Consider the following 27,483-nt stretch of genomic DNA (forward strand, 5'->3'; position numbering starts at 1 on the left):
CGATTGTGCACTTTGAGCAGTTTGGTCAGTTCCTTACGAAGCTGTGACTTTAATGCAGTTTTAATGAAATGTCATTTTATCACGGCCCTTGAAAATCCGATGGCTGCGCCCCGATGGAAGAGTGGCAGTAACGGGCAGTTCCTGACGGTCAGAGGAAATGGAAGCGATATGGAAGTTCATTTCTGTCGCACAGAAAGGTCCCACGGCAGGTGGGTCGTCCAGAATCCGTCCTCCTGCCTCATCGAGGGGGGTGTCTCCTGTCCTCGAGGGCCCACAGTGCCCACCAGATCCCCGGCGCTTGGTCCGGGTTCCCACAGCGAGAGGGAAGCCAGCCCGGCCTGCCTTCCGTCCACACTGCCGGCTGCGGGCCCGGGCTCATTGGACAGCTGCGTTCCATCATCCAGAGCCCCGTCCAGGGCCGCGTCTCGCTGCGCAGGAAGCTGGGGCTAGCGGGCTGGCCTGTGACCTTCTGAAACAGGATGGAGGGAAGGGAGGGGGCCTGCCCCTGCAGCCTCCGCTGTGCTCGGCAGACACTCCTGGAAGGAGGCACGCGGGCCCGTTACTCAGCACACACAAGCACGTTCCAGGTAGATTGAGGAGCCGAATGTGAAGAGTGACTCCCGGCAACCTCCACTTAAGCAGGCTCCCCAGTCAAGGCATAGAAAGCCCGAATTAGAAAGAAAAATACAAATAAATTTGACTAAATTAGAAATCTAAAACTTATTTACCGAAACCCCCTTAGGTGTAGAGGAAAGAAAAGCCACATCCTGGGAGGTGAGAACCCAGCTGGTAAAGCCGGTTCCTGCAGCTCAGTGATGCGGAGGCACTGACTGGGGGTCTAGAGATGGGGGTCGCACGCGGGAGCGTAAGTCAGCTCAGGGACAGGAACCCTCAGGACCTGCACCTGCCCCTGCACGCTGGGTCCTCATCGTCTGCGGGGAAAGCAGACACCGTGGGGACAGCTCCCACACCTGTGGGGGGCTCCCGCAGATACTTCTCCAGGACTCTGCGGTGCCTCCGGAGCTCACAGACCCTGCAGGGTAAGGGCTCGCCGCACAGGACTGCCCCCCCACAGACGCCAGTCACCAGAATCAGGCCCACATTCCGTCTGACTCGCCTACACGTCGGGTTTCCAGGAGCCCTCTCTGGTATAATTTGCTAATACAGCTCGCAGAACCCACTTACCAGCTTATTAGAACAGAACGGGGGACAGCCAGGTGGAGAGGGGCCCGGAGAAGGGCCTGGGCGTGGAGCACCCCCGCCCGCCGTCTAGACACACCCCCGTCCAGCACCTGGCTGTGTTCACTGGCCTGAGAGCTGCCGAGCCCCTCTGCGCGGCCCTGTGCGGGTTTCCGTTACTGGCTGTCACCCTGGGTCAGGGCTGATGAACCCACCCTCTGGCCGCCCCCGAAGTGGGGGTGGGATTGGGGGTTGGCCCGAGTGGTCCAGCCCTCTAGTCCCCAGGCCAACCCCCATCCTCCTCGAGTCGCCTCCATAGCAGAAGCTCAGGGATGCGTGGACAGGGATTGTTACTCAGGTCTCACCAGCACGGGGCTGAGGGCTAGAAAGGTCGTCCAGGAATGCCTTGGTGGCCGGGTGCTGCCCGCTGCCTGCAGTCCTGTCCCTGCCCCGAGGGCATGAGCACGACCCGGTGGCCCCTCTGGGAGGCGCAGCTGACCTGTGTCCCTTACAGGCTTCTCTGTCGGACAGACGGATGGCCGAGCACAGCGTCGGGGCTGTGGGCAGGCGGAGGGGTGAGGGCCGCAGGGGGCCGGGCGTGGGGAGGGAGGGGCAGCGCGGCAGGAGGGTCACCCGGTGCCGTCCGTCTGTCTGGTGGGAGCCGGGAGGAGAGTGTCGCCACGGGGACTCATGGTGAGTCCTGTCCAGGAGCGGGGGTCTCGGTTCTTTTTTTTTTTTTTTAAGATTTTATTTATTTATTCATGAGAAACAGAGAGAGAGAGAGAGAGGGGCAGAGACACAGGAGGAGGGAGAAGCAGGCTCCATGCAGGGAGCCCAACATGGGACTCAATCCCAGGTCTCCAGGATCGTGCCCTGGGCCGAAGTCGGCGCTAAACCACTGAGCACCCCACCCCCCCACCCCCCCCAGGGCTGCCCGGGGTCTGGGTTCTGATGACCGGGCCGCTCCCTCAGCTCTCCTGTCTTCCTGTGCACAGGGTCAGGCAGCAGGGGGTTGGGGGGGAGGGGGGCCTGGAGGCCCTGGGTGGGCGCAGCGAAGCTGCTTGGGAGGAGGGAGAGAGAGGTGGAGCACCTCGGCACGTGCGCCGTTCTGACCCGTGTCTCCCAGCGCCCGCAGCCGACCCTGCGCCCTCACGTGGGGTGGACTGGGCAGCAGGTGGAGGTGAGCGTGCACACCCGGCTCACGTCGAGTCACTCTGCTGCCTTTGCAGGGGCTTGCTCGGGATGTGGGCTGCAGGACGCTGGCTGCACCCCCTCACCCCAGCCCTCCCTGAGCCCGGGCAGCAGAGCTGCGTGCGGCTCCGTCCCCCCAGGGCCTCGGCAGAGCGTCAGGGCCCCAGAGGTCTTTCACGAAGCATGTGTGCAGGGTTAATGAAGCGTCACCAGCACGGGTTCTGTGAGATCACTGTTCAGACGTTTGCCCTGGGAGGCTGGGCTCCCCTAGAGATGGTCTAAAGCCCTATACAGGCTTGAATTTACATAAGAAGGGGGGCCCTGTGGTGTTCGTGAGCATTGAGCCATTTCATGCTTTTTCTTGTGAGAGAGGAAAACCTGTGTTTGAACGTCCTTCTTGGGGGGGGGGAGCTTGCAGGGTGAGGGGAGATAGGGAGGTGGGGGGGAGGAGGGCACCTGGGCATGGGTGGGACGGCCCCACCCAGGGACTTTCTGCAGACACAGAGGTGGGGGTGCGGTGCCAGGCTGCTGGGCCTGGGAGGAGTGGCCGGAAGCCCCCTTGCCTCTGGTGGCCCCAGCGGGAGGGGGATGGTGGGGAGGAGGGGTCAGGCCAGCCGCCCGGAGGGGCCCTCGCAATGACCGTGTTTTCTAGGGAGGAGACGGGAGTGTTGGAGGGTTTGTGCACTGGGGCATCCTGGCCTGTTTCCCAGGGGCCTGCAGCCGCCCCCCAGGGATGGGCCATGGGGGTGGGAGGCTGCGATGAGCGGCGGTCAGCAGGGCCGTGGCCTGGAGCTGCCTCCTGGGGACCCACTGGACACTGCCCTCCGACCCCTTCCACGAGGGTCGAGGGGCCGCTGGACGCGGGCGCAGAGTGCAAACACAGGTGCAGCCAAGGTGGACCTCGTGGCCCTGCGGTGAGAGCAGAGCACAGGGCCACGGAGGGGCTCTGCACCCCAGCCCCACGTCCTGGCCAGACCCTGCAGCCCCCAAACCCAAGCCCAGGGTGTTCCTAATGACGAAGTTTAGGAGTACGGGTGAGGCCCGGAGTCGACGGCCAAGAAAGGATTCTGGAGACGTCTTTGGTGCAGAGTGGGGGGTTTATGGAAGGCCGGGACGACCCGTGGGCAGGAAGAGCGGGCGGCCTGGGGCCTCTGAGGGGAGGCGGGTTACACACCAGGGAGTCGGGAGGTGAGCAAAAGGGAGATTTCCAAGGGTCGTCATCTGCTAAGGACCTAGATGCGGGAGGCCTTGCCATTGTCACATTAAAGATTGCGTTTCCCTCTGGCGGGAGGTATTAACATAAAGACAATTGGAAACTTCCTGAAGAATGTCACACATCCCACCCTGGGGGGGTCGTTTCTGGGTTATCAGCTGTGCTTGCTCCTCAGCTGCCCGTGCTCCCCATCACTAAGGTGGGAGGGCTCTGCACCCCAGCCCAGGGCCTGACGGGGCCCCACCTGGGGCTGAGCATCTGTCGTCCTCAGGAGCCTGGTCTTTCCTGTTTCTTGGAATCCTGCTCCCCTACCCCTCGCCCCGTTTGCCTTCTGACTGCTCCGTCCAGCGGCCTGGGCCCAGGAGCACATGATCATGGTGCCCAGGCCCTTGGGCTCCCTCAGCGGTCCTCCCGGCACAGCGCCCTGACCCTCCCCTCCCTGCCGAGCCTGCCTCACCCCGTCAAACCAGGCTCTGCTGAGATCGCCCCCCCCCCCAGCAGGAAGCCACCAGTTTGGGGTTTTCAAGGTCTCCTTTGTGGTTATTTTTTTTTTATAAATTTTTATTTATTTACGATAGTCACAGAGAGACAGAGAGAGAGAGAGAGGCAGAGACACAGGCAGAGGGAGGAGCAGGCTCCATGCACCGGGAGCCCGACGTGGGATTCGATCCCGGGTCTCCAGGATCGCGCCCTGGGCCAAAGGCAGGCGCCAAACCGCTGCGCCACCCAGGGATCCCATCCTTTGTGGTTGTTTTTATTGGAAGTGATAAAAATGTACTTTCTCTTTGGAGTCTCGTCCCAAGAAACGTGGCTCTCCCACCGTCTCCGCGCGGAGCCTCAGGGTTGTGCGGGGGGAGGGAGGACGGCGAGAGACGGGCACGGCCTAGCATGATGGTTGAGTAGCCTTTCCTCTGTGTGCGTCTTCCTCATTGTTGACCTTTGTACCCACGAAAGGGCGTCCGGGTGCCAGGCAGCTGTGGGTCGCGCTGGGTCGGCGCCACACCTGACCCGGACGCGCCCTCTCCACTCAAGACCGTGTTCCCTCTGCCTCCAGGTGGAACGTGGTGGGCGTGCAGGGGTCCCTGCTCAGCATCTTCGTGGAGCCCATCTACTTCTCGAGCATCATCCTGGGCAGCCTGTACCACGGGGACCACCTCTCCAGGGCCATGTACCAGCGGATCTCAAACATCGAAGACCTGCCCCCCCTCTACACCCTCAACAAGCCTCTGCTCAGCGGCAAGTACCCCTGCAGTGTGGTCGTTCCCCTGTTCAGACCAGCCTGTTTGCCCGTACGAGTCCCATAAATGGGAGCAGCACAGGGACGCTGCTCGGGCTGTCAGAGACGCCCGGGCCCCTCAAAGAGGGCGGAAGGCGATGTTTTAGGGCCTCCTACAATTCCTCTTTTGAGTGATTGAAAACGTTGCCTCTTATAGATGCGTGACAGCCCCTGCGTGTCGTGGCCCCTGCGTGTTTTCCTTTCACTTGTATGCGTGTCTCCAAGGCCTGTCTCAGTGGGAGACACGACAGGTGTCACGAAAAGTACGCAGGTGTCAGCTGTCCAAGGTTAAGTGGGGCTGGGACGCCCGGGGCCGCGTCCTCTCGGTGCCGAGCTGCCACCCGCAGAGGGAGCCCCGCGCCCAGCCGGCTCTCGGGAGGTGGGCGCGGGCGCGGGTGCACCCGGGATGGGTCCGTGCTGTGTCGGCGGTGCCTCGCACCTGCCGCGAGTGCCCATGGTCACGGCTCTGTTTGCTGTGTTCCCGTAGCGCCTCAGTGGTGACCGGTAAGGGCCGCAAGAACTCTTGAACGCAGGGGCCCTAACTTCTCGGTTCGCCCCCCTTTAAAGGACACGGTGAAGGTATTCTTAACCCTTTTGAAAAAGATCTCATTCTACTTACTTTTTTTTAAAGCTCAGAACTAAACCCATAATCCCAAACTAAAACGCGGTTTTCCGTGGTGTGTGCGTGCACGCTGCCGTGTTCGTGGTGCTTGGCTGCTAGCTCGCCTTCAGCGGCAGGAGAGCCGGGTGGCGTTTTAGTTGAAGGCGTGGCTCCTAGAGCACAGAGGCCTGCAGAAAAGGGAAAACCGGTGCTTGTGTCTGATCACACCTTGCAGCTCCCTAACGTTAATCTTTTGAGAAAAAATACTGACTGCGCTAAAACTTGGTAGCGAGTGATGGCAGCCGAGCGCCCGCGTGCGTTGACCGTCGGCTGCAAGGTAGGAGGTAAGCGTAAGTATCCTGTTGTGTGTTGGAACACGAGCTTCCCACGATGCAGAAGTAGCTTTCCGTGGCTGCCGTGGTCGGCGTGGGAGGCTGTTTCATTCCGGCCGTGACTTGTCTCTGCCGCCCAGGGCACCAGACAGGTGCCCAGAGGGAGTCGTCCACCAGCGCCCCGCTGGCTAGTATCGCGTCCAGGGCCCACCCGTGCAAAGACGGGTCGTTTTGCCGAGGGAATGTTCGAAGGTGTTGAAAGGAGAGCTCATTTATAAAATATCCCAGCACCTGTATGAAGCGCGTATGCGCCCGTGAAAAGGTGTTGGGGGATCCCTGGGTGGCGCAGCGGTTTGGCGCCCGCCTTTGGCCCAGGGCGCGATCCTGGAGACCCGGGATCGAATCCCACGTCGGGCTCCCGGTGCGTGGAGCCTGCTTCTCCCTCTGCCTATGTCTCTGCGCCTCTCTCTCTCTCTGTGACTATCATAAATGAATAAAAATTAAAAAAAAAAAAAAAAAGAAAAGAAAAGGTGTTGGAAACGGCGTCCGCAGGATAGACCCCGAAGCAACCCCGGGTGCGTGTGCCACAGAGACCACGTGTGTAACAAAGGAGCAGAGTCCACTCTTCCTTCTCCCGTCCCCGGCATCACTCCCACTCCCACACCCTGAAGCACACAACCGTGCGGCCTTGGTGGACACGTGCCCCTGGGCGCGGAGGGTCTGCAGGGAGCTGGGGTGACCTTACGGTCTCTCTGCCCCTGGCACCTTTCGCAGCCCGGGTTCCTGGTCTTTCCGGGCCGGGACCCTGCACAGTCCTCCTGGACACGTGCGCAGGACGTCTGTGAAAGACAGGGACAGCGCTGGGGCTTCGGGGCGCACGGTATTTCTCCACCGCTGAGCCACTGCACAGCGTCACTCTGCCGTCAGAGCCCGTTCCACCGTTTGAGGTCTTTTACTTTGGATCGTGCTTTATTTTGGAGACCGTGGCGGTGTTTTTCCTCGGAGACGGTCCCAGTCTGTGCAGCAAGCAGCTCTGGGGAAGATGTCTTCAGTCTGTGGGGTCCCGTGTGGTCGGCAGGGGCGGCGCAGCAGCACGCTGGGGCGGGGGCATGGATGCCCCTCGGGCAGGGAACCGGCACAAAGTCCCTGCCTGGTCTAGGGCGGGTGCTGGAGTGGGTGCTGTCACGGCCAGAAGGCCTCACGCAGGGGAGCCTGGAACATTGGGGAAGTCACGCCCCTTTGCAGTGGGCCCCACAGCAAAGCCCTGAAAACTTTGTTACAGGGAAGTCTTAATTTATTTATTTTTTTTTAATTTTTATTTATTTATGACAGTCACACAGATAGAGAGAGGCAGAGACACAAGCAGAGGGAGAAGCAGGCTCCATGCACCGGGAGCCCGACGTGGGATTCGATCCCGGGCCTCCAGGATCGCGCCCTGGGCCAAAGGCGGGCGCTAAACCGCTGCGCCACCCAGGGATCCCCTATTTATTATTTTTTAAGATTTTATTTATTTATTCATGAGAGGCAGAGACACAGGCAGAGGGAGGAGCAGGCTCCATGCAGGGAGCCCGACGCGGGACTCGATTCCAGGACCCCCGGGTCACACCCTGAGCTGAAGGCAGATGCTCAACCACTGGGCCACCCGGGCATCCCAAGTCTTACGTTTAACGAGTGACGTGCACAGTGGCACAAGCAGGGCACTCGGGGTTGTTTCCTCCCGGTCAGGTGCACACGTGCATGTGTATTAACAACGGTTCATGGCTGTCTGTCCTGCCCTTTCAGCTCCCGTTGTATCACAGATCCTTCCCGCGTGAAGGGTGGCGTGGCAGTCCCGTGGTCTGTGGCGTCCTCCGGGGGGACGGGGTGGCCGCCAGTGCAGTGCGGGGCACAGCCCACTAGGCGAAGACCCACTACCTGATCCAGAGTGGATCCAGGTGGACGGCAACGAAAGACGGAGCACGGGCGGCTTCTTAGTGCCACCAGGGCCAGATGAGCACGTGCTTCTCCCTCCAGCAGAGAAAGGAGATCTTTCCGAGAAGGCAGCAGTTCCCAGGAGGGAGCTGCCACTGTGGGGCCCTGAGCACGCATGTGGCGTCCTGCCCTGGCGTGTCGGACGTGGAAGCCTCTTGGACTCTCCTGTCTTCTTTCCAGATTAGTTTCACCCCTGGGACCTGCCAGCTTCGGAACAGCCCCGGCTTTCGATGTGAGTCCGTCGGCCTCTGAGTCTGCCCTGCTCCGCCGGCCGGGCTGCCGTCCAGGTGCACGGAGAGAACTGAGGATGAGAGGCCGGCGGTCTGAGGCTCCCCAGGGCGCCGGGGCCACGGCCGGCTGCCCCCCCAGCGTGGACATGGAGCGTGACATCCAGGGCAGCACTGAGGGAGCCAGTGGGTTCTCGTGAACCTGTCAGCGCGGGGCCTCTGGGAAGGCAGGGCTGAGTGCGTGGCAGAGAGAACGCGGAGGCGCTGCTGGCCTGCCAGGCGAGAAGCGTGTGCCTTGAGCTCGTGGAAAGCCACGTACCCGCTTATTGTGGCCGGAGGAGCTGCCGTCTGCCTCTTGCCGCCAGCACAGGAGAGAGGGCAGGGGTGAGGGCGGCTGGCGGGGAGCGTGTGTTTCCCAGGTGGGAGCTCAGCACCCCTGACGGCAGGAACGGGGACGGTGACGACAGGTCGTGGTGGGAGCCCGCCCAGAGGCCCTGAAGGTGTCGTCTAAACCCTTAAGTTCCCATGGACATGGTTTGCTTGTTGCTTTTTTTAAGAAATTTTGTGGGGGTCGTTAGTCGTAAAGTGGTTACTTAATTGACATCTTCAAAGATTTTTCAGAAATATCAGTCGTTACACTTGATTCAAACCATGTCGTGGGGCAGCTACACACTCCCTGCTGCCACCTGTCAGGGTGCAACAAGTGCAACAGACCCTGCAGGGCTCGGAGAGCCGCACGGAACAGGGACGTCGGCGCCGGGCCTCCTCCTGGGCCTGCTGGCCTGGGCGCGTCCCCACCCTGCCTGGCCCCGTCCCTCCTGCGCCCAAAGTCAGAGTGCCTTCTCCCGTCGGCCCCGCGGCCTGCTGGCGGGCTGGAAACGTTAGCCCTGCGTGGCCTCGGGAACCCAGGGTCTGCGTGACAGGCCCTCCTCCAGGCCAGGCCGCCGGCCTCGCTCGTCACTCTGGACTCGAGCGCTCAGGCTCTTCCCGGCACTCAAAGTCGAGTCCCAAGAAGGGAGTCTTGTTTGGCCAGAGGCCCTGGTGTGAAGCCACCTGGTGGGGTCGGTGGTGGCCCAGGAAGACGAGACGGGGCCCGGGCCAGGAGAGCCCGAGACCTGCTGCCCCGCTGGCTTCATCCACTTCCCTGTCAGCTCGAGAATCGTCGTCTTTAACGAAAGCCAGAATGAAAGTCTCACGCGGGGGGCTCTGCTCCTGGCTTAGATGGCAGGTCGTTTCACAGCCTTTTGGGTCCTCGGGTCTGCAGACAGAGAGGCCTAGACCCACGTGTCGTCGCTGCTGGGGCCACTCCTACCCAGGTCTTAGATTATTTGCACAACAGAGGTCGCCTCCACCGAGATGGTTAACTACTCGTTTTCCTGGTCAACTGAAAGTGGCCGATGGTTTCTGTAACGGGACCCCGTGGTGACCCTGTGGATCTCTTACCATCACTATGCCCATAATTCACTTTTGATTACCCATTAGCATGTGAGAGACCACAGGAAATACTTTTAACAAGGGAAATAAACAGTGTTGGGCGTTGTTCACTTGTGTCCGTTATCAGGCCAACTCACAGTTTGTAGTTTTGCTCTGAAAGCTCTGGTTCGACACACGTCATTTACAGCAGCTGAGGGACGTTCATTACCAGCCAGGCTGCACCTGCTGTTCTGCGCCACAGCCTGTGATCGACTCATTACCCTAGTTCTCGCCTGTGGCCCCAGAAAGAGAAGCTCCGCATGGGTGTCCATCCCCACGGTGGTGTCGGCCCCCGGGGACTCATAGACATGCGCTCTCGTGACCATTTGGGGGGCTTTCTGCCCCAGAAAAAGCATATGGTTTGCAGTGAAACTTGAGGCTGGCTATTGCTTTTTGCCTTATTTTCTCCGGTCTTGCTGAAGACGGCACTTTTTTTTTAGCTTAAAATATAAAAGCTATCTGTAATTTAAGATCTTATTTTCTCAGTTAACTGTTTCTAGTCTTAATGCAAATTGTTGTAACTCTAAGGTTTAACTATCATTCAATAGTAACGATAATATTTTGACCTTATTGTACAGAAATAGTGGAATTGCTAAGGAAGATAACAGAAGCATTGTCCCTCATAAGGGAGAGGCCAGCTGTTTCCTCTGGGGGAGTCTCACCCGTGGTTGGGGTGTAAGTGGTTGGGGTCTCCTGACCATCCCAACAGCCAAGCAAGGACTGGGCAGGACCTCTGGACTCTTGGTCTAGAAGGCGATGTGGGTCCTGGCTGGACATGGCTCTCCCTGGAATCCGATATACAGCCAGGAAACAGGTAGGAGAAACCACGCCAGCTACCCGAATTGATCAACCAAGATTTTTATTCACAAGCATGAATGAACAACCATTATCATTTGAGTTAACAGCACAGAAATGAATGAGCTATATGAAAAAACAGAACAACTAAAAGAAAATAAACCCAATTCGAGGAACAGAAGAGAATATAAAGAGCAAACCTTACATAGGGTATTTTGTGACTGTGGAAAGCAAATATCGGTGGAAGGTCTAGAAAGCATTCATTCAACAAACACCAGGTAAGTGTGTAACAGGCACATGTTGGGATGAGTAGTGAGCAGGACAAAACCCACCCTCATAGACTGGGATTCTCATGAGGGGAGAGGAAGGTACATCAAGTATATCTCTGATAACTCGGAGCAGGAGACTGTAAAACGTGAAGAGTTGGAAGATGTAGAAAGTTAATCCAGTGTCTTATCTGGTAGCATTTCAGAAGTAGAAGACAGAGGAGGAGATGATAGAAGAAGATTTGGGGTGTACTGAAGAAAACCATGAGTATTGCAATGGAAATGATGCACTGGGTAGTGAGCAGAATTAACTTTTAAAAATCCATTCCTAACACATCTTTATAAATTTCAGAATAGCAAAGATAAAGGGAAGATGCTAAAAGCTTCTAAATGAACTACAATAAGTATCAGACTTATGTGACATTTATCAGGGACTCTGGGAGCCAGAGCTGAAGAGGAATTGTATAAAATGTATATTTAGCCAAATATTAAGCCTTAGGACAAAGTGATGATTTTCAGATATTCAAAGATTCAGAGGATTTCTTTCCAATATATATTTTTTAAGGAAAAAAAAAAAAAGTGGGCAGCCTGGATGGCTCAGTGGTTTAGCGCCGCCTTCAGCCCAGGGCGTGATCCTGGAGACCCGGGATCGAGTCCCACATCTGGCTCCCTGCATGGAACCTACTTCTCCCTCTGCCTGTGTCTCTGCCTCTCTCTCTCTCTCTCTGTGTCTCTCATGAATGAATGAATGAATGAATGAATAAATAAATAAATAAATAAATAAATAAATAAATAAATAAAATCTTAGGGAGCCCTGGGTGGCGCAGCGGTTTGGCACCTGCCTTTGGCCCAGGGCGCCATCCTGGAGACCCAGGATCGAATCCCACATCGGGCTCCCGGTGCATGGAGCCTGCTTCTCCCTCTGCCTGTGTCTCTGCCTCTCTCTCTCTCACTGTGTGCCTATCATAAATAAATAAAAATTCAAAAAAAATAATAAATAAATAAATAAAATCTTAAAAAAAGGACACTCTAGCAAAATGAAAGACATGTAAGAAAGAGAAAAATGTGGAATCCAAGAAAGAATACTTTGTAAATCCAAGAACATAATGACAAAGATAATTTATCAGCAAGACTAAAAAGTAACAATTCCAAGTTAGAACAGAGAATCATGTCAGAGAACTCTAAAAAGAACGTTTTCTTTTTTTTTTTCGGAAGAAAGTGAATGCATTTTAACAAATAGCCTGAGAAACTAAATGGTCTTAATGATAATGTGAAAGTAAATGTTTCTTTGCGAGCAATTTTTAAAAAAAAGGAAAAGGAAAACTCCAGGAAACACAAAAAGCTATTTAGGAAAGGAAGGGTAAACTAATGTACTGTGATGGCTCATTTTATGTGTCAAGTTGAATGGCCACAGGCCCCCAAATTAGACATTATTTCTGTCTGAGAGGGTGTTGGCAGAGTGAGATTAGCATTTGAATCAGTAGACTCCATAAAGCAAATTGCCCTCCCCAGTGTGGGTGGGCATCTTTTAACCTATTGAGGGTCTCTTCAGAACAAAAAGTGGAGAAACAAGAATTTACCTCTTTTTCCCCTCCGCCTCACTGATGGAGCTAGGACGTCCCCTCTCACCTTCTCCTACCACTGGACTAGAATTTACACCATCTGGCCTGGTTGTCAGGCCTTTGGACTCAGACTGAAAAGCACTGCCGGCTTTGACCTAATACTGGTCTGATTTTGAGGAGTTGGTGTGACATGGGACAGGATCCACCTGAAGTTATGCTTGAAATGATCTCCTTTAAGCAGTTTGGACTCTTTAACAGGATTAATTAACCCTGTCCTCTCAAGTCTGTCACACTATGCAGCTCTGCAGGGCATCACATGGTCACTGTCCTGGGTGGTTAGTCCAGACTCCTTAACTATACGGGTTACTTTCTCTTACTGCAGACCCTAAAACTTAAAGTTAGCTAGAAAGAGTTCAAATTAAAGCCCAAAGGCCTCAGCCACTCCGAGGTTAGATTCTCTTCAATAATTCTTCCATCAGAGAAGCAGCCAGTGCTTAAACTGGATTCCTAGAATACGCATATCAGAACTGATGGGATGGAGCCATGGTTTCCCTTGGCAGAAGCATGCATGGCCTTGAATGAATGAGTGAAAAACGCTGAGCCAAGCATTTGGCCCAGAATTGAGAGGGAAAGGAGAGCAGAGCTAAATACGAAGCTAACTACAGGAAGAAGGAAGAAAATCGGGGAGAGACAGGAGGCAAGAGGGAGGGATGGAACCAGGAACAAGGCTACAGGTCATCGTAAAATCTAAAAGGTGTCGATTCGAAACAACAATAAGAGAGATCTACCATCCGGCAGTAGTATAACATCAGATAAAATCAACAGTCGGAATCGGGGTGTATCTACAGGTATGGAGGCAGGCATCAGAATCTTAAGAGAATTCTTTATGCAGCTCTAATACTGAAAAATTTGAAAATCTCAACAACAGCCACCAGAGGACAAGCAAGATGTAAATTGCCAAAATTAACCCCAAAAGAAATAGAAGAATAAATAAATAAATAACAAACAAACAAACAAATAAATAAATAAATAAATAAATAAATAAATAAATAAATAAAAATAGAAGAATGTGGCAAAGTAAGTTTCCAGCGAAGACACTGAAAATATTATCCACAGATTACCTTCCAACAAGTTCTCAGAGTTTAATCAGTCTGTCAAAGAACATATAATTCCACCTCTGCATAAACTTTTCCAGGTCATAGGGAAGAGCAGTTGACCTCATTCCAAAACTGGGCCAAAGAGGCACAAATAAAAAGTAAACCACAGACAGCATCACCTAGGACTAAAGGTGCAAAACTCCTAAGTGTTTTTAATACTCGAAGACCAAATTTAACAACATACCCAGAAATCTAAGCATAGTTTGGTTGTGTAGCTATGAACATAGCTCACCTGGGTATAGATTCCAAGAGTGGATCCGGGCTCAGTACGTTACAGAAGTCCGCGCACAGAGCGTGTGTGCACGTGTGCTCTCAAGCACGCTGATGGTGTGTTTGCCAGAAGGATAGGGATTAAAACGGCGATTCTCGGGGGCAGCCCCGGTGGCTCAGCGGTTTAGCGCCGCCTTCAGCCCAGGGCCTGATCCTGGAGACCCGGGATCGAGTCCCACATCGGGCTCCCTGCATGGAGCCTGCTTCTCCCTCTGCCTGTGTCTCTGCCTCTCTCTCTCTCTCTAGCTGTGTCTCTATGAATGAATAAATAAAATCTTTAAAAAAATAAATAAAATAAAACGGAGATTCTCATCTGGGAAGGAAGAGTTCTTAGGAGGAGGGGAGGATTTAAGAAGCCTTACAGACTCTCCAAGAGTTACTTGAGGGGTTTCCCAGATGGTTTCAGTTTTCGGGTTTTTTTCAGCGACCCCACCCACAAAACCTACCCAGTCGGGATCTCAGAGGTTGGACACAAGTGTGCTTACTGTTTAAAGCATAGATGTGGGGATCCCTGGGTGGCGCAGCGGTTTGGCGCCTGCCTTTGGCCCAGGGTGCGATCCTGGAGACCCGGGATCGAATCCCACGTCGGGCTCCCGGTGCGTGGAGCCTGCTTCTCCCTCTGCCTGTGTCTCTGCCTCTCTCTCTCTCTCTCTGTGACTATCATAAATAAATAAAAAAAATTAAAGCATAGATGTGAAGCTTCTATCTGCTTAATTACCACAAAAATGATCATAGTGGCTATCTCTGGGTGTTGTAGCTTTACTTTCTCAAGTTTGTGTGAATTTTTGAAATTCTGCAAAATCGCCCTGTAGTGTTTTTCAAAGCGTCGCTGAGGTATAATTGATATAAACTGTATGTTTAAAAGATGCAATCTAAAAAAAAATAAAATAAATCAAAAAATCAAAGATACAATCTGATAGGTTTTGAAGACGTTTACATGCGAGCAGCCCTCTGCACAGGGAAGGTAACGAGCCTACCCACCAACCTCCCCGCATCACGGTGCCCTTGGCAATCCCAGCCTCTCCCCCATCCCACCCCCAGGCAACCAGTGATATGCGCTCTGCCCAGATAGATTAGTTTGCATTTTCTAGGATTTTACAAAAATCACAAGATACGTACTTTTTTTGTCTAGCTTGTTTCCTTCAGCATCATTATTTTGAGATTCATCCGTGTTCATGGAGTTTAAGATCAGTAGGGTCACTCTTTTTCATTGCTAAGTAGTAGTGAGTTGTGTGGATGAACCACAACTTGTGTGTCTGTCCAGCCGTCGGTGGCATTTGGGTTGTTTCCAGCCGTAAACGCTGCAAAGGAAGCTGCTAAGAGCGTTCCCTTCCACTTCTCTAGGTACCTGGGAGTATAAAGGGTGGGTCAGAAGACAGGTGCAGGTTGCATTTTTCAGACACCGTCACGCTCTCCCAAAGTAGTTGTGCCCCTTCACACTCCTGGCCGGGCTGCGCGAGCCTCCGGTTCCTTCCCGTCCCGGTGGCCACGGGGCAAGGAGCCGTCCGGGCTTCCTTCCAGGCTGTACCGCGTCTCCTTGTGGTTCTGACTTCTTTTCCCCAGTGACGTAGGAAGCTGAGCGTCTTTCATGCGCTATTTTGCCGCCTGTATGCCTTCTTCCATAAACTGTCCAAAACTTTTCTCACTTCTTACTCCGTTGCCTAATTTCTTACCATTTTTCAAGAATTACTTATATATTCTGGTTCTGAGATCTATATCAGATCCATGATATGAAACTGGGTTTCTTTCCATTCTCTTAATTGTCAGAGACCAGATAATTTTAGTTTTGATAGTTTCGTATTTATCAACTTTTCTTTCTTAAGTCATGCTGCTGATGTTGCATCTAAGAAATGTTTTGCCAGGTCAGTGTCACAAAGATTTTTCTTCTTAGAAAATTTATTGTTTCAGTGTTTAAATTTAGGACTATATTCCATTTTGAGTTAATGTTTGTATAGGATGCGGGGTATGAATTGAAGTTCTTTTTTTTTTTTTTTTTTAAGATATATTCCGTTGACCCAGTACCGTCTACTGGAAAGTTCATTCTTTCTCTCCTGGATTCCTTTGCATCTTTATCAAAAATCACATAGAGGTCTGTTTCTGGATACTAATGTCTTCCATTGATATTTTTGTCTGTCTTTTAAAAATTTAGTTTAATTTAAATTCATTAGTTGGGATCCCTGGATGGCTCAATGGTTTAGCGCCTGCCTTCAGCCCAGGGAGTGGTCCTGGAGTCCAGGATCAAGTCCCGCATCAGGCTTCCTGCATGGAGCCTGCCTCTCCCTCTGCCTGTGTTTCTGCGTCTCTCTCTGTGTGTCTCTCATGAATAAATAAATAAAATCTTTTTTAAAAAATAAAATAAATAAATTCATTAGTTAACATATCATATATTATTTAGAAGTCAGGGATTCATATATTATATGTAATACCCAGTGCTCATCTCATCCCGGGTACTCCTTCATGCTCGTCCCCCAGTGACCCCATCACCTTCCTCCAGCCACCCTCAGTTTGTTTCCTATGATTAAGAGTCTCCTAAGTTTGCCTCCCTCTGATTTCGCCTTGTTTCACTTTCCCTCCTTCCCGTGACCCTCTGGGCTGTTTCCTCCAGTCCCCGTGTGAGGGAGGCCGTGGGATCATGTCTCTCCCCGGCCGACTCGCCCCCCTCGGCATCACGCCCTCGGCTCCCCCCCATGTCGGTGTAAATGGCGAGATCTCCCCCCTCTAACGGCGAGTGACACCCGGGGTGTGCAGGGACCATGTCTCCTCCCTCCAGCATCTGTCCGTGGACGTCGAGGCTCCTCCCGCAGCGCGGCCCCCGTGGACACGGCCGCTGGGAACGTGGGGGTGCACGTGCCCCTTCGGATCACTGTGTTTGTATCCGATGGATAAATACCTAGTAGTGCAATTGCTGGGTCACAGAGTTGCTCTATTTTTGACTTTTTAGGGAACCTACACAGTCTGTCCTGATGCCAATATTACACCGTCATGATTATTAGTCTTATTGTAAGTTTTGAAATTGGGTAGAATTAGTTCTCCAACTTTGTACCTCCTCCTCAACGTTGTTTTGGCCACATAGGTCCTTTTTGCGTTTCATAGTAATTTTGTTTTTTATTATTTTTTAAAGATTTTATTGATTTATTCATGAAAGAGAGAGAGAGACAGAGAGAGAGAGAGAGAGAGAGGCAGAGACACAGGCAGAGGGAGAAGCAGGCTCCATGCAGGGAGCCCGACAAGGAACTCTATCCTGGGACTCCAGGGTCACGCCCTGGGCTGAAGGTGGTGCTAAACCGCTGAGCCACCCGGGCTGCCCCATAGCAATTTTAAAGATTTTATGTATTTGAGAGAGAGAGAGCATGAGCAAGGTGAGGGGTAGAGGGAGAGGGACAAGCAGACTCTGCGCTGAGCATGGAGCTGACGTGGGGCTTGATCCCGTGACCCTGAGATCACGACCTGAGCTGAAATCAAGAGTTGGATGCTAACCGACTGAGATCCAGAGGTGCCCCCACAGGAGTTTTATAATCAGCTTATCAATTTCTATATAAAACCCTGTTTGGCTTTTGCTTAAGGTTGCAATGAACATGTAGATCAGTTTGTGGGAGAAGTGACATCTCAACGATTTTGAGCCTTCTGGGTGACGGCACAGATGCCTCTCCACCTCTTTAGGCTCTCCTTTTTCTCAGCAGTGCTTAGCCCCTTACAGTATACATTTCTTACACATCTTTTGTCAGATTTATCTTTTAAATGTTTTGTATCTTTTATGCTGCTTTTTAAATGTCATATTTCTGGGCAGCCCCGGTGGCTCAGCGGTTTAGCACCACCTTCAGCCCAGGGGTGGGATCCTGGAGACCCAGGATCGGGTCCCACGTCGGGCTCCCTGCATGGAGCCTGCTTCTCCCTCTGCCTGTCTCTCTCTCTCTCTCTCTCTCTGTCTCTCTCTCTCTCTCTCTGTGTGTGTGTGTGTCTCATGAATAAATCAATAAAACCTTTTAAAAAAATAAATAAAATGTCATATTTCTGTTTCAGTCTCCAGTTGTCTGTTGCTGATATAAAGAGATAATAGTTCCAATAGGTGTTTTATAAATTTCACCGAGTTTTCTTTACAGATGGTCATGTTGCTTGTGTTTTAGTACTTCCTTATAGTCCAGAGGCCTTGTTCCTTCCTCTGTGGCACCCAGACGGGCCCTCCAGTGTGACGTGGAGCTCACGGGCCGAGCACACACCCCCTTGTCCTGTGTGTGGTCTCAGGGAGAGCGGTCAGTCTTTCACCACGAAGCGCGGTGTTAGCTGTGGGGTTTCACAGATGCCTCTGTCAGTTTAAGGGACTTTCTATTTCTAGTTTGCTAAGAGGTCTTTAATCAGGAATGAATGTTGGATTTTGTCATGTCCTTTTTTTCTACTCTCAGTAGAGCGGATCATTTAGTTCTTTAGTTTGTTAATATGGAATATGGTGACATTGATGGAGTTCCTTGAATATTGAACCAACTCTGGGTTCCTGGGATAAACCTTGTAGAGTCGTTATGTATTATTCTTTTTAAATATTGTTGGATTTGAGGACGCCTGGGTGGCTCAGTGGTTCAGCATCTACCTCCAGCCCAGGGCATGACCCCGGGGTCCCAGGATCGAGTCCCACGTCGGGCTCCCCCGCAGGGAGCCTGCTTCTCCCTCTGCATGTGTCTCTGCCTCTCTCTCTGTGTGTGTCTCTCACGAATAAATAAATAAAATCTTAAAAAGAAAAAAAATCGTTGGGTTTGATGTGCTAAAATTTTGCTTAGGATATTTATACATACATAAAAAAAGGATATTTATAGCTACGGTACACTGGCCTGTAGTAATACTGGCCTGTAGTTACCTTTGAGTATCTTTGTCAGGTTTTTGGCGTACGGGTGATAGTAGCCTCATAAAGTGGACTGGGAACCATTTCCTCCTCTTCAGTTTTCTGGAAGAATTGGTTTAGAATTTTTCTTTTTTTTAATATTTTATTTATTTGTTCATGAGAGACACGGAGAGAGAGAGAGGCAGAGACACAGGCAGAGGGAGAAGCAGGTTCCCTGCGGGGAGCCCGACGTGGGATTCGATCCCAAGACCCTGGAGTCACGCCCTGAGCCGAAGGTGGCGCTAAACCACTGAGCCACCCGGGCTGCCCTTAGATATTTTTCTTAAACATTGGTGGAACTCATCACTGAAGCCATCTGGGCCTGAGGTTTCCTCTGTGAGGAAGTCTACATATTCACTATCTGTAACAGAACAGATGGAGGCTATCTGTGTTATCTGTTCTTTTCTTGAGTGAACTTTGGTAATTCATGTCTCTCGGGAACATTTGTCCGTTTCATCTCAGTTGTCGCATTTATTGCCATGAAAGTGTTCATCACATTCCTTTATTATCCTTGTAACATCCGAGTGTCTCCGGATGCCACGCCTTTCATTCCTGATACTGCTGCTCTGTGTCCTCTCTTTCCTCATCTGTTTACCTAGAGGATTGTTAGTTTTATGGATTTTTCTGTAGAGAACCAACTTTTGGTTTCATGGGTTGTTGGTGTTGTTGTTTTTTTTTTTTTTCTCCCCAGTTTTCTGGTTTTCTTTAAAAAACACTTTCAGCTCTGATCTTATTATTGTTGCTTACTTTGTTCCAGTTGCTCTTTTTTGTTTGTTTGTTTGTTTGTTTGTTTTTAGGGTACTAGCTGAGGCTGTTGTTTTGAGACCTTTCTTTATTGCTTTCACAGCATTTCACAAATTTTGCCAATGCTGTGTTACCACCTTCACTCCTTTCAGAAGACTTTGTCCCATGGGCTATTTGGATGTCTGCTATTCAGTTTCATAATATTAGGAGATTTTACAGAGATGAATCTGTTGTTGATTCTAACTTGGTTTCATTTTCTAACTTGAATGCTTTAAATTTCTGTTTGTTTCACAGACCAGGATGAGGTATTTGACAGTGTTCCATGAAAACCTAAAAAGAACGTATCCCTGCTGCTTGTTGGGTAGAGTGGTCTGCGAGTTGGTTGAGTGTATTGTGCGTGTCTTTTATGTCCTTACTGATCTTCTGCTTCATCGTTCAGTTACTGAGACGAGTATTGAAAATATCTTGACTGTGCTTTTGTCTATTTATCCTTCCAACTTTTTTCAGTTTTTACTTTATGGATTTTATAGTTGTATAGTTAGGACTATGGGTTCCTTTTAATAAATTGTGGATTCCTTTTAATAAATATATCCTTTAAAGATGACAAAATAATCTTCGTTATCTCTCTTATTGTTCCTCATTCTGAAATCTGTTTTGTCTGGCATTAATGGATCCTCTCCTGTATTCTTTCAATTAGTGCTAGCACAGTGTATTTTTTTCCATCCTTTTATTTTAAACTCTTTTACATTATTTTGTATCTAAAGCATGTTTCTGGTAGTCAGCGTGTTTGGACCTGCTCTATCCTCCTCCCCAACTAACAATCTCGGCCTGTTCATTAGGGTGTTTAGCACATTTACATTTATTGTGATATTGATATGGTGAGGTTTAAATCTGTCATTTTGGTACTTACTTTTTACTTGTTCTGTATTGTCTTTGATCCTCTTTTTCTCTTTTTCTTTCTTTGCATTATGTCTTATTCCTTTTTAATTCCTTCTTGATTTTTAGCTCTAACCTTTTGTTAATGTAGTGGTTTATACTTATGCTTATCACAGTCTGCCCTCAAGTCCTAGTAGACTACTCACAGTTCCTTCTCTCCTGGCCTTTGTGATATTGTTGTTGTGGTACTTTCAACATTTGCATATGGCAAAAATCCCATGCTACACTATTATTTTTGTTTCAACAATTAGCTTTTTTGTTAATTTAACCTTTTTATTCTAATGCCAGTATAGTTAATATATTGTGTTATATTGACAGTCAGTTAGCTTTTATTTTTTTTTATTTTTTATTTTTATTTATGATAGTCACAGAGAGAGAGAGAGAGAGAGGCAGAGACACAGGCAGAGGGAGAAGCAGGCTCCATGCGCCAGGAGCCCGACATGGGATTCGATCCCGGGCCTCCAGGATCGTGCCCTGGGCCAAAGGCAGGCGCCAAACCGCTGCGCCACCCAGGGATCCCCTCAGTTAGCTTTTAAAGAGATTTGCCACTTCGGTGCTCCTCATTGCTTGAAGTAGATCCTTGTTTTCATCCGCTATTGTGACCTTCTGCCTGAAGGACTTCCTTTTACATTTCCTTTTGGTGCAAGTCTTCTGTTGATGAAATCTTTCAGCTTTGAGATGTCTGGAAAAGCCTTTAGTTTGCACTCCTTTTTAAAATATATATTTCTGGGCAAATACATTTTTGCTGAAATGGTGGGATTTTCTTTTCTTCTCCTTTTAGCACTTGGAAGATATTGTTCCCTGTCATGCTGTGTGCACAGTTCGCAGTAAGAAATCTGCTATCTCATCTTGGCTCCTCCGTATGTGGTACTTTTCCTCTGGCCGTGCTCGACATTTTCTCTTCATACTGGCATGGAGCAGCTTGTCATGACGTGCTTTGGTGTGGTTTTTCTGCACGTTCCTCCTGCTTGGGCTTCATTGAGATTCTTATATCTGTGCGTTTGTTGATCTCATAAAATTTGGCGAATTTTTATTCATGTTTTCTGTATCCCCTTCTCTCTCTCCTCCTTCAGAACCTGGTTACTTGGGTGTCAGGCTGATAGGTTTGCCTGACAGATCACAGATTTGCTGGGTTTTCTTTGTTTCCAGTGTCTTTCCCGTGTGTTTCATTTTGATTAGTTCCTTTTATTGTGTGTTTAACTTCACTGATCTTTTTTATATTCTAGATCTTTCTATGCAGTGGTTGATACCATCAGCTGTTTACCTAAACTCTTCACATCTCTGAGTGAGCCTCAGGCATGTTCTCTGCCTTTGAGGCAGTTCTGGCCCAGTCTTGAGCAGTGTGTGCCCTGATCAGCCCTCCACTGATGGTGGGGGCCCCTCTGCAGCTCTCTTGCCTGTGTGCACCATCCTGTGGACTCTGGCCATCTTAGTTTCCTGAGCTCTTGCTTCAGGGGGTCTGCAGACCTGCCTGGGCTCCTCCTTTCCACAGTGCTGCCTGGACAACCCCAGGACAGCTGCTGGGCCCTCATGGGGCTCACCTCATATGTCTCCCGTCTCTCAGAAACCACTGCCCTTCCTTGCTTGATGTCCAGGTTCTCGAAGGCTAGTGTTTGATGTATTTTGTCTGGTTCACTACTATTTTAGTAAGGAGGGTAAATACAGCAGCTGTTACTCCATCTCACCCAGAAACAAAAGCCTGAACTTATTTTTAACTCACAGTAAAGCAGAATGCCCATTCTTGAACACTGGTCCCTTCTGTGTCATCCTCCAAAACAAATGCTCTTGCAGTCTAGACCTGATTGTGCACCTGGCATCCAAGCCAACATCTCCAAGTCTTGGCCTGGGTTCCCTAGACAGTGCAGCCTGGGGAGAGAATTTAAGGTGCTTTCCTTGGCAAGGGTGAACTCAGAGCAGCAGAACAGATGAAAGGGAAAGTATGACAGGAAAGGTGGCTTTGGCTGCAGGAGAAACTGCCCCGCAGGGCTGCTCCTCCCCTAGGAGCCCTGATTTGGGGGTGGAGGTGCTGAGGGCTGTGTGACACAGCAGAACCCTGGTGTCCGCGGCCCATCTGTCGCTCCACCTGCTGTGGCGGGCCGAGGAACTCATATATGGAAATCCACAGCCATGAGATGGAGGGTGTGTGACCAGGGTGTCGGGCTGAGCGCGCTGAGCCTTACCGCTGTCCCGTCCTGGGAAGAGTGGCCACACGCATCTCACTGTCTCAGCAAGATCAGCATGTAATGAAGATTTAAACCCTTTTAAAAATACATGATGGCTCTGTCTTCCTGATTCTTTTTTGTTGGGAAATGGAGTCATAGGCAGGCCACGGGTCTCATTCCCGATGGCCCACGGGCAGAGGTTCCCTTTGCCTGGTCAGCTCGGGCCTCCCTTGAGGGGCTTAACTAGATCTTCCTGTTGCTCTTTGCTTATTGACGGGACAGTTTTATCAAAATTTAACCAAAAGCTGTGAGTCTGTCCCACCGTGACGTGCATACCAGGGGCTGTGCCAGCGTCCTGTGCAGCCGCGCAGTTCGTGAGAGCGTTCCTCGACCTCGGGCAGTCCCAGCCAGTGGGATTTCTTTTTAGGAAGGCAGTTTTGTGGGATTGGTTTGTACTTTTGGTTTGATTTTCCTGTGTTTTAAGTGGTTTCTTGAACTATGTGGTGAGTTTGCTAATTGGTTCATTATTCCTGCTTATCACCAGACATCCAGCGGGGTGTGTTTATGGGTCGCTGTAAAATTTGTACACAATTAAGTAGAAGACTTTTTTAGCCAGCCTGACCTGGTTTGCTGGTATCCTCACTGCTCGTGTGCAAACGGCACGTACGTGCCCAGCCATTGCACGCCTGGTGTGTATCCATCAGAGATACGTGCCTGGGAACATGTGGTCAGGAATGTTCACGCACACACTCTTCAAGACAGCCAAGTACTGGAAGCCGCAACAAGGTGAGTGAGCCTAGGTGGCTTGCCCCGGGGGTCCTGTGCGGCGGGAAGGCTTGCAGGCTGCAGCGCACCTGGGGTGAACGGTGCCACGCACAAGGGAGTCTGTTTGTGTAACACCAGTCAGCGTGCTGGGGCCGGCGCCGTCCCACCCGGGCGGGGCGCCCGTGGAGCCAGGGAGGCTCTGATACCCGTGGGCGCTGGTTGGTGACGGATGCCAGGATGCTGGGCGCTGCTCACTTCGTGAGAACTCCTGCGGCTCTGCCCTCATGATTTGTTACACGTCAGTGGAAATGTTTACGTCAAGTAGAATAATTCGCTGCCCACGTGTTGGAATGAGAGAGTCATCGGCAGGTTAGCAGAAAAGGCGGGGTCCTGAATTCCTGCTCCGAATGAGGCCTCTCGCCGGGGGTGTCAGGAGCCGAGGGCAGCCCCCGGGGTTCCCACGGCCAGCGGGCGGGGGCAGGTACCACGGGAGGAGCTGTGGGGAGCCCCGAGGGCCCAGGGAGCACCCGTGAGTGGCTGGCCTTGCAGGTGAGGAGCAGGGACGCCTGCGGGCATCAGGTGGACGTGGTGGGAAGGCCCGGGAATGACGAGTGTGGCGCTCCCACCGTCCTGAGTGGGCACAGCCGGCGCCCAGCGTCCACTCACAAGGGCACGGACTCAACAGGAGACACCTCTGGTCCCTTTAAAGAAATACTGCAGACACGGGTGACGTGTAAATACGAATTTTCATCCTGCTTTGAGACGAGTGGCTGCTTTGCCGTAAGACCCGGGGTCTCTTCCGCGACGCGGCTTCACCGGCCTTCTGGCCAGCCTGCCGGTCCGGGCTTTCCCATTCCATTCGGTGGGGGTGATGGTCGCCCAGGGCCCGGTGGGGTAGAGCGAGGGCCCGGTGGGGGGGCCCTCGGAGCTTGGTCAGCGCCCCGGCCGCCAGGACACGCAGGCCGCCCGGGCCGGGGCTGGGCTCCTCCTCGGGGCACCATGCACCGGCCGACTCCGTCGTGGGGTGTCTGAGTCCAGGTGGGCTGTGTCCCCACCGAGGCTGGGTGGTCACGCCCAGGGCACCCATGGGGGGACGTGAGCGCTCAGCTCCCAGTTATCTGAGTGTCTTCTAAAAACCTCTCGGCCCACCCAGTGAGACTTGGTTAGCCAAGACCATCCGGATGCTCTGAGGAAAGGTGTCAGGCTCCTTGTATGGCGAGTGGAGGGTGTGCGGGGCGGGGAGGCCTGGCCACGCCTGGCCTGGGCTGCGGGGCGGTCGGGAGGGGGCACAACCTCGAGGGGCCTGAATTAACGCCCCCTGCGGCTCACGCCCACACCCCTAGCAATGTCGACTGGAGTGAGCTCAGCAGTGCCCCATGGCTCCAGGTTTCGGGGGGGCCCTGCCCGCCCCCCGGGCCTGGTCGAGCCTGTTACGGGCAGCCCCAGGCAGCCCTGGGCTGGGGGCCACACCTGGGCCGCGCACCCACGAGGCGCGTCCTCTGCTGCACCGAGCCCCGTGCTGGGTGCCGGCCGCCGCGTCACCTGGCCCGTGTCCCTCTGTTCCAGGCATCAGCAACGCGGAAGCGCGGCAGCCCGGGAAGGCACCCAACTTCAGCGTGAACTGGACGGTGGGCGACGCGGCCATTGAGGTCATCAATGCCACGACAGGGAAGGACGAGCTGGGCCGTGCGTCCCGCCTGTGTAAGCACGCCTTGTACTGTCGCTGGATGCGTGTGCACGGCAAGGTACCGGCCCCACCTCCCCGCAGCCCGTCCCATGAAAGCCCCGCGCCGTCCACACGGCGGCTCCCAAACCTTTTTGTTTTCACCTTGAAGCGAGGCCCTGGCCCTCCACCCCGAGCAGCCTCGGGGAGCACCCCCGCCCTGCCCGGCCTCCAGTCCCTCTACGTGGGATTCCGCCCAGAGGAGGGCAGAGCCAGGGCTCGCGCAGCCCGCAGAAGGCTCTAGACCTTTGTTCGTGGCGGCGGCAGAGTCCGTTTCCCCACGGGAGCTCTGCTCCGTTGGCATTTTGCTAGATTTCCTTTATCGGGTGTGGCAGGTGCTTGTTACGACGCTGGCGGCGCCCTCGGCGGAAGCTGCCCAATTCGGGGCCCCGGTCCCGGGGCAGCAGGAGCACCCGAGCTGCCGGTCTTGCACCCTGTTTAGTCCCAAGAGCCGCACGGACCGAGTCAGGCAGCCGCGGGAGGCAGCGCCTCCGGGCCCCTCGCCGGGGTAACGTGTCCGCGACCCCAGGGGTGCTGTGCTTTTCAATAGCTGAGAATATTAACGTTGACATTGGAGCCGACGGCTCGTGGGTTCGGGAGCACCTCCGCAGCGCCTGGGGTCTGCGTGGGGAGAGCGCTGGGGCTCCCCCGGTGACGCGGCCCCTCCCGGGACGGCACCCGGACGCCGGCACAGGACAAAACGCCAGATTTTGAATGTCTCACTGAGCTTTACTTCCTGCTGTTACTGCTTCAACACCTGTACTTGTGTTTTGACTTTTTACAGGTTCCCTCCAACCTACTGCGCTCCAAGATCACTAAACCCAACATGTACCACGAATCCAAACTGGTGGCCAAGGAGTACCAGGCCGCCAAGGCGTGTCTGTTCAAAGCGTTCATCAAGGCAGGGCTGGGCGCCTGGGTGGAGAAGCCCACCGAGCAGGATCAGTTCTCTCTCACCCCCTGACCGGGGGCGTGGGGCGGAGGCTGCCCGGTCCAGCGCGGTCTCCGCAGCCCCACGTCTGAACCGGGGCAGGCGTGGGGACGTGGGGTTCTGGGCGTCCAGAGCGGTGTCTGCAGCCTCACCTCTGACCTGGGGGCAGGGCGTGCACTTTGGGGGGGTCCGGGGGGGGGTTGGGGTCCAGCGTCCCCACCTGCATCCCTCCGCAGCAGCATCACCCCTTCGAATTAATCCAGTGACTGCTTCCAATCCCCGTTTCCGTTTAGAAGTCGAGTTCTACTGAGTAGGGCTTCCTTAAGTTTAGGAAAAATAGAAATTACTTTGTGTGAAATTTTTGGATAAATAATTTATTCAGAGTTAGGAACGTGGTTTATAAAGTAAGTAAATGTATCAAGTCACTCCTAGGCCACATTATTTTAATTGCAGAAGAGCATTTATCTGTGGAGAAGGTGAGAAAGTAGAGGCAGGAAGTAGAAGCCTGAGGAGACCGTGGCAGCCGCGCGGCCGGCAGGTCCCCCACCGGGCCACCACCCGCGGCTTCCGCCCACCCGGGGGACCCCGCACCCGGGGCCGGCCCTGCGCTCGCCCGAGGCCCCCCTGGTGGTGGCCAGCGTCCGTGGGGGCCCGGCCCGGGGCCCTGGCACCCCTCCCTCCGCCCCCAGAAGCGTCTGTGGTCCTCCCAGGTTCGCATCATGGAAAACGTGCGTTGGGTCACTTGTAAATAATCAGAGGCAGCACGCGGGCAGCGGTCCCGCGCCCAGGCAGGTGTCCAAGCAGTATTTCATGTCGAGGGTCTCGGAGGATCCGCAGGGGCCGCTGCACAAACCACAGCCCCAAACCCCCCTCTTCCTGTCTCCGAATCTAACGGGCGTGGAGGGCCGTCCAGACCTTCACAGGATGGAAATAGAATCGATCAAGTAGATAGACTCGTTCTTAGGAAATGCCACTGACGGCGTATTTTTAAATTATTCTTTCCAGCTTTTATCAAAGACGATGTGTGAAAGTCAGTATTGAGGCTGGGAGCTGGTGAGGCCGCGCGCCGCGGGCGTCGTCCCACCAGGGCCTGGACGCTGGTAGTCACGGCAGGGAAGGGGTGCTGCTGGCCGCCGGGGTGCCCGGGCCGAGCCAGCAGCCGGCCAGGAGTGTGGGCCCGGGGCCGGGGCCGCCTCGGCCTGAGCCCAGCGATCTGCACCAGTTGCCTTGTTGCTTCCACTCAGGATCAGACAGGAGCCCGACCGGGCTTCCTGCCCCGTTTGCATGAAGTGGGGGGTCTGGTGGGTGCTGTAGGCAGAGACGGGGTCCCCGCCCCAGCTCGACGGACTCAGAGCACGCGCAGCAGGAGCGCAGCGGCTGGTGTCCCCTCGCCCACACCCCACGCGCTCAGAGCAGGAGACTCGGAGCCGCCAGGTCCCCGGCGGTGGCACCCGGGGCGCGTGGAGCCGCGGGGCTGGCGCCGCAGGGTCGCCCACACCAGCCGCCTGCCTGCAGCAGCGCTCGCCCGGCCCGTGGGGCGGTGGGGGGTGTGGCCGAGCAGGAGGGGTGTCAGCTGGTGTGGCCGCCGTCCCCACGGAGACGCTCCCGCGCGCGGAACATCCGTGAGCCGCTGCGTTTTTACTCTCTCTATAAATGGTATTTTTTCTAATGGGGATTGGGAGATGGACTTAGTTTTTAAAAAAAAAAACACGTGGATTTTGATGAAAAGTTGAGTGGAAACATGTTGCACAAACGTACGAACCCTTCCCGGTCTGTCCGGCTGCCTCCGTCCCGTCAGGTGACCGCGAGGTCCTCACGGTCCCCGCGCCCCGAGCAGAG

At 53.2% G+C, this 27,483-nt stretch overlaps 1 protein-coding gene across 6 annotated transcripts in view; it reads left to right on the plus strand.

Moving 5' to 3' along the window:
- ADARB1 (adenosine deaminase RNA specific B1) overlaps positions 1–25,821 on the plus strand; it is a 141,934-nt gene extending 116,113 nt beyond the window's left edge. For 5 of the 6 annotated variants that reach the window (XM_055313400.1, XM_055313404.1, XM_055313402.1 and 2 more), the window contains 3 exons: positions 4,638–4,819; positions 24,557–24,735; positions 25,498–25,821. In XM_055313400.1, the coding sequence (XP_055169375.1) occupies positions 4,638–4,819; positions 24,557–24,735; positions 25,498–25,677 (541 nt within the window). In that variant the 3' untranslated portion in view covers positions 25,678–25,821. The remainder of the gene's footprint in view (positions 1–4,637; positions 4,820–24,556; positions 24,736–25,497) is intronic. The other variant, XM_055313406.1, reaches the window with a different exon arrangement.
- Positions 25,822–27,483: the final 1,662 nt, after the last annotated feature.

Source organism: Nyctereutes procyonoides, unplaced genomic scaffold (assembly GCF_905146905.1).
Source record: "Nyctereutes procyonoides isolate TBG_1078 unplaced genomic scaffold, NYPRO_anot_genome, whole genome shotgun sequence".
Lineage (NCBI taxonomy): Eukaryota > Metazoa > Chordata > Mammalia > Carnivora > Canidae > Nyctereutes > Nyctereutes procyonoides.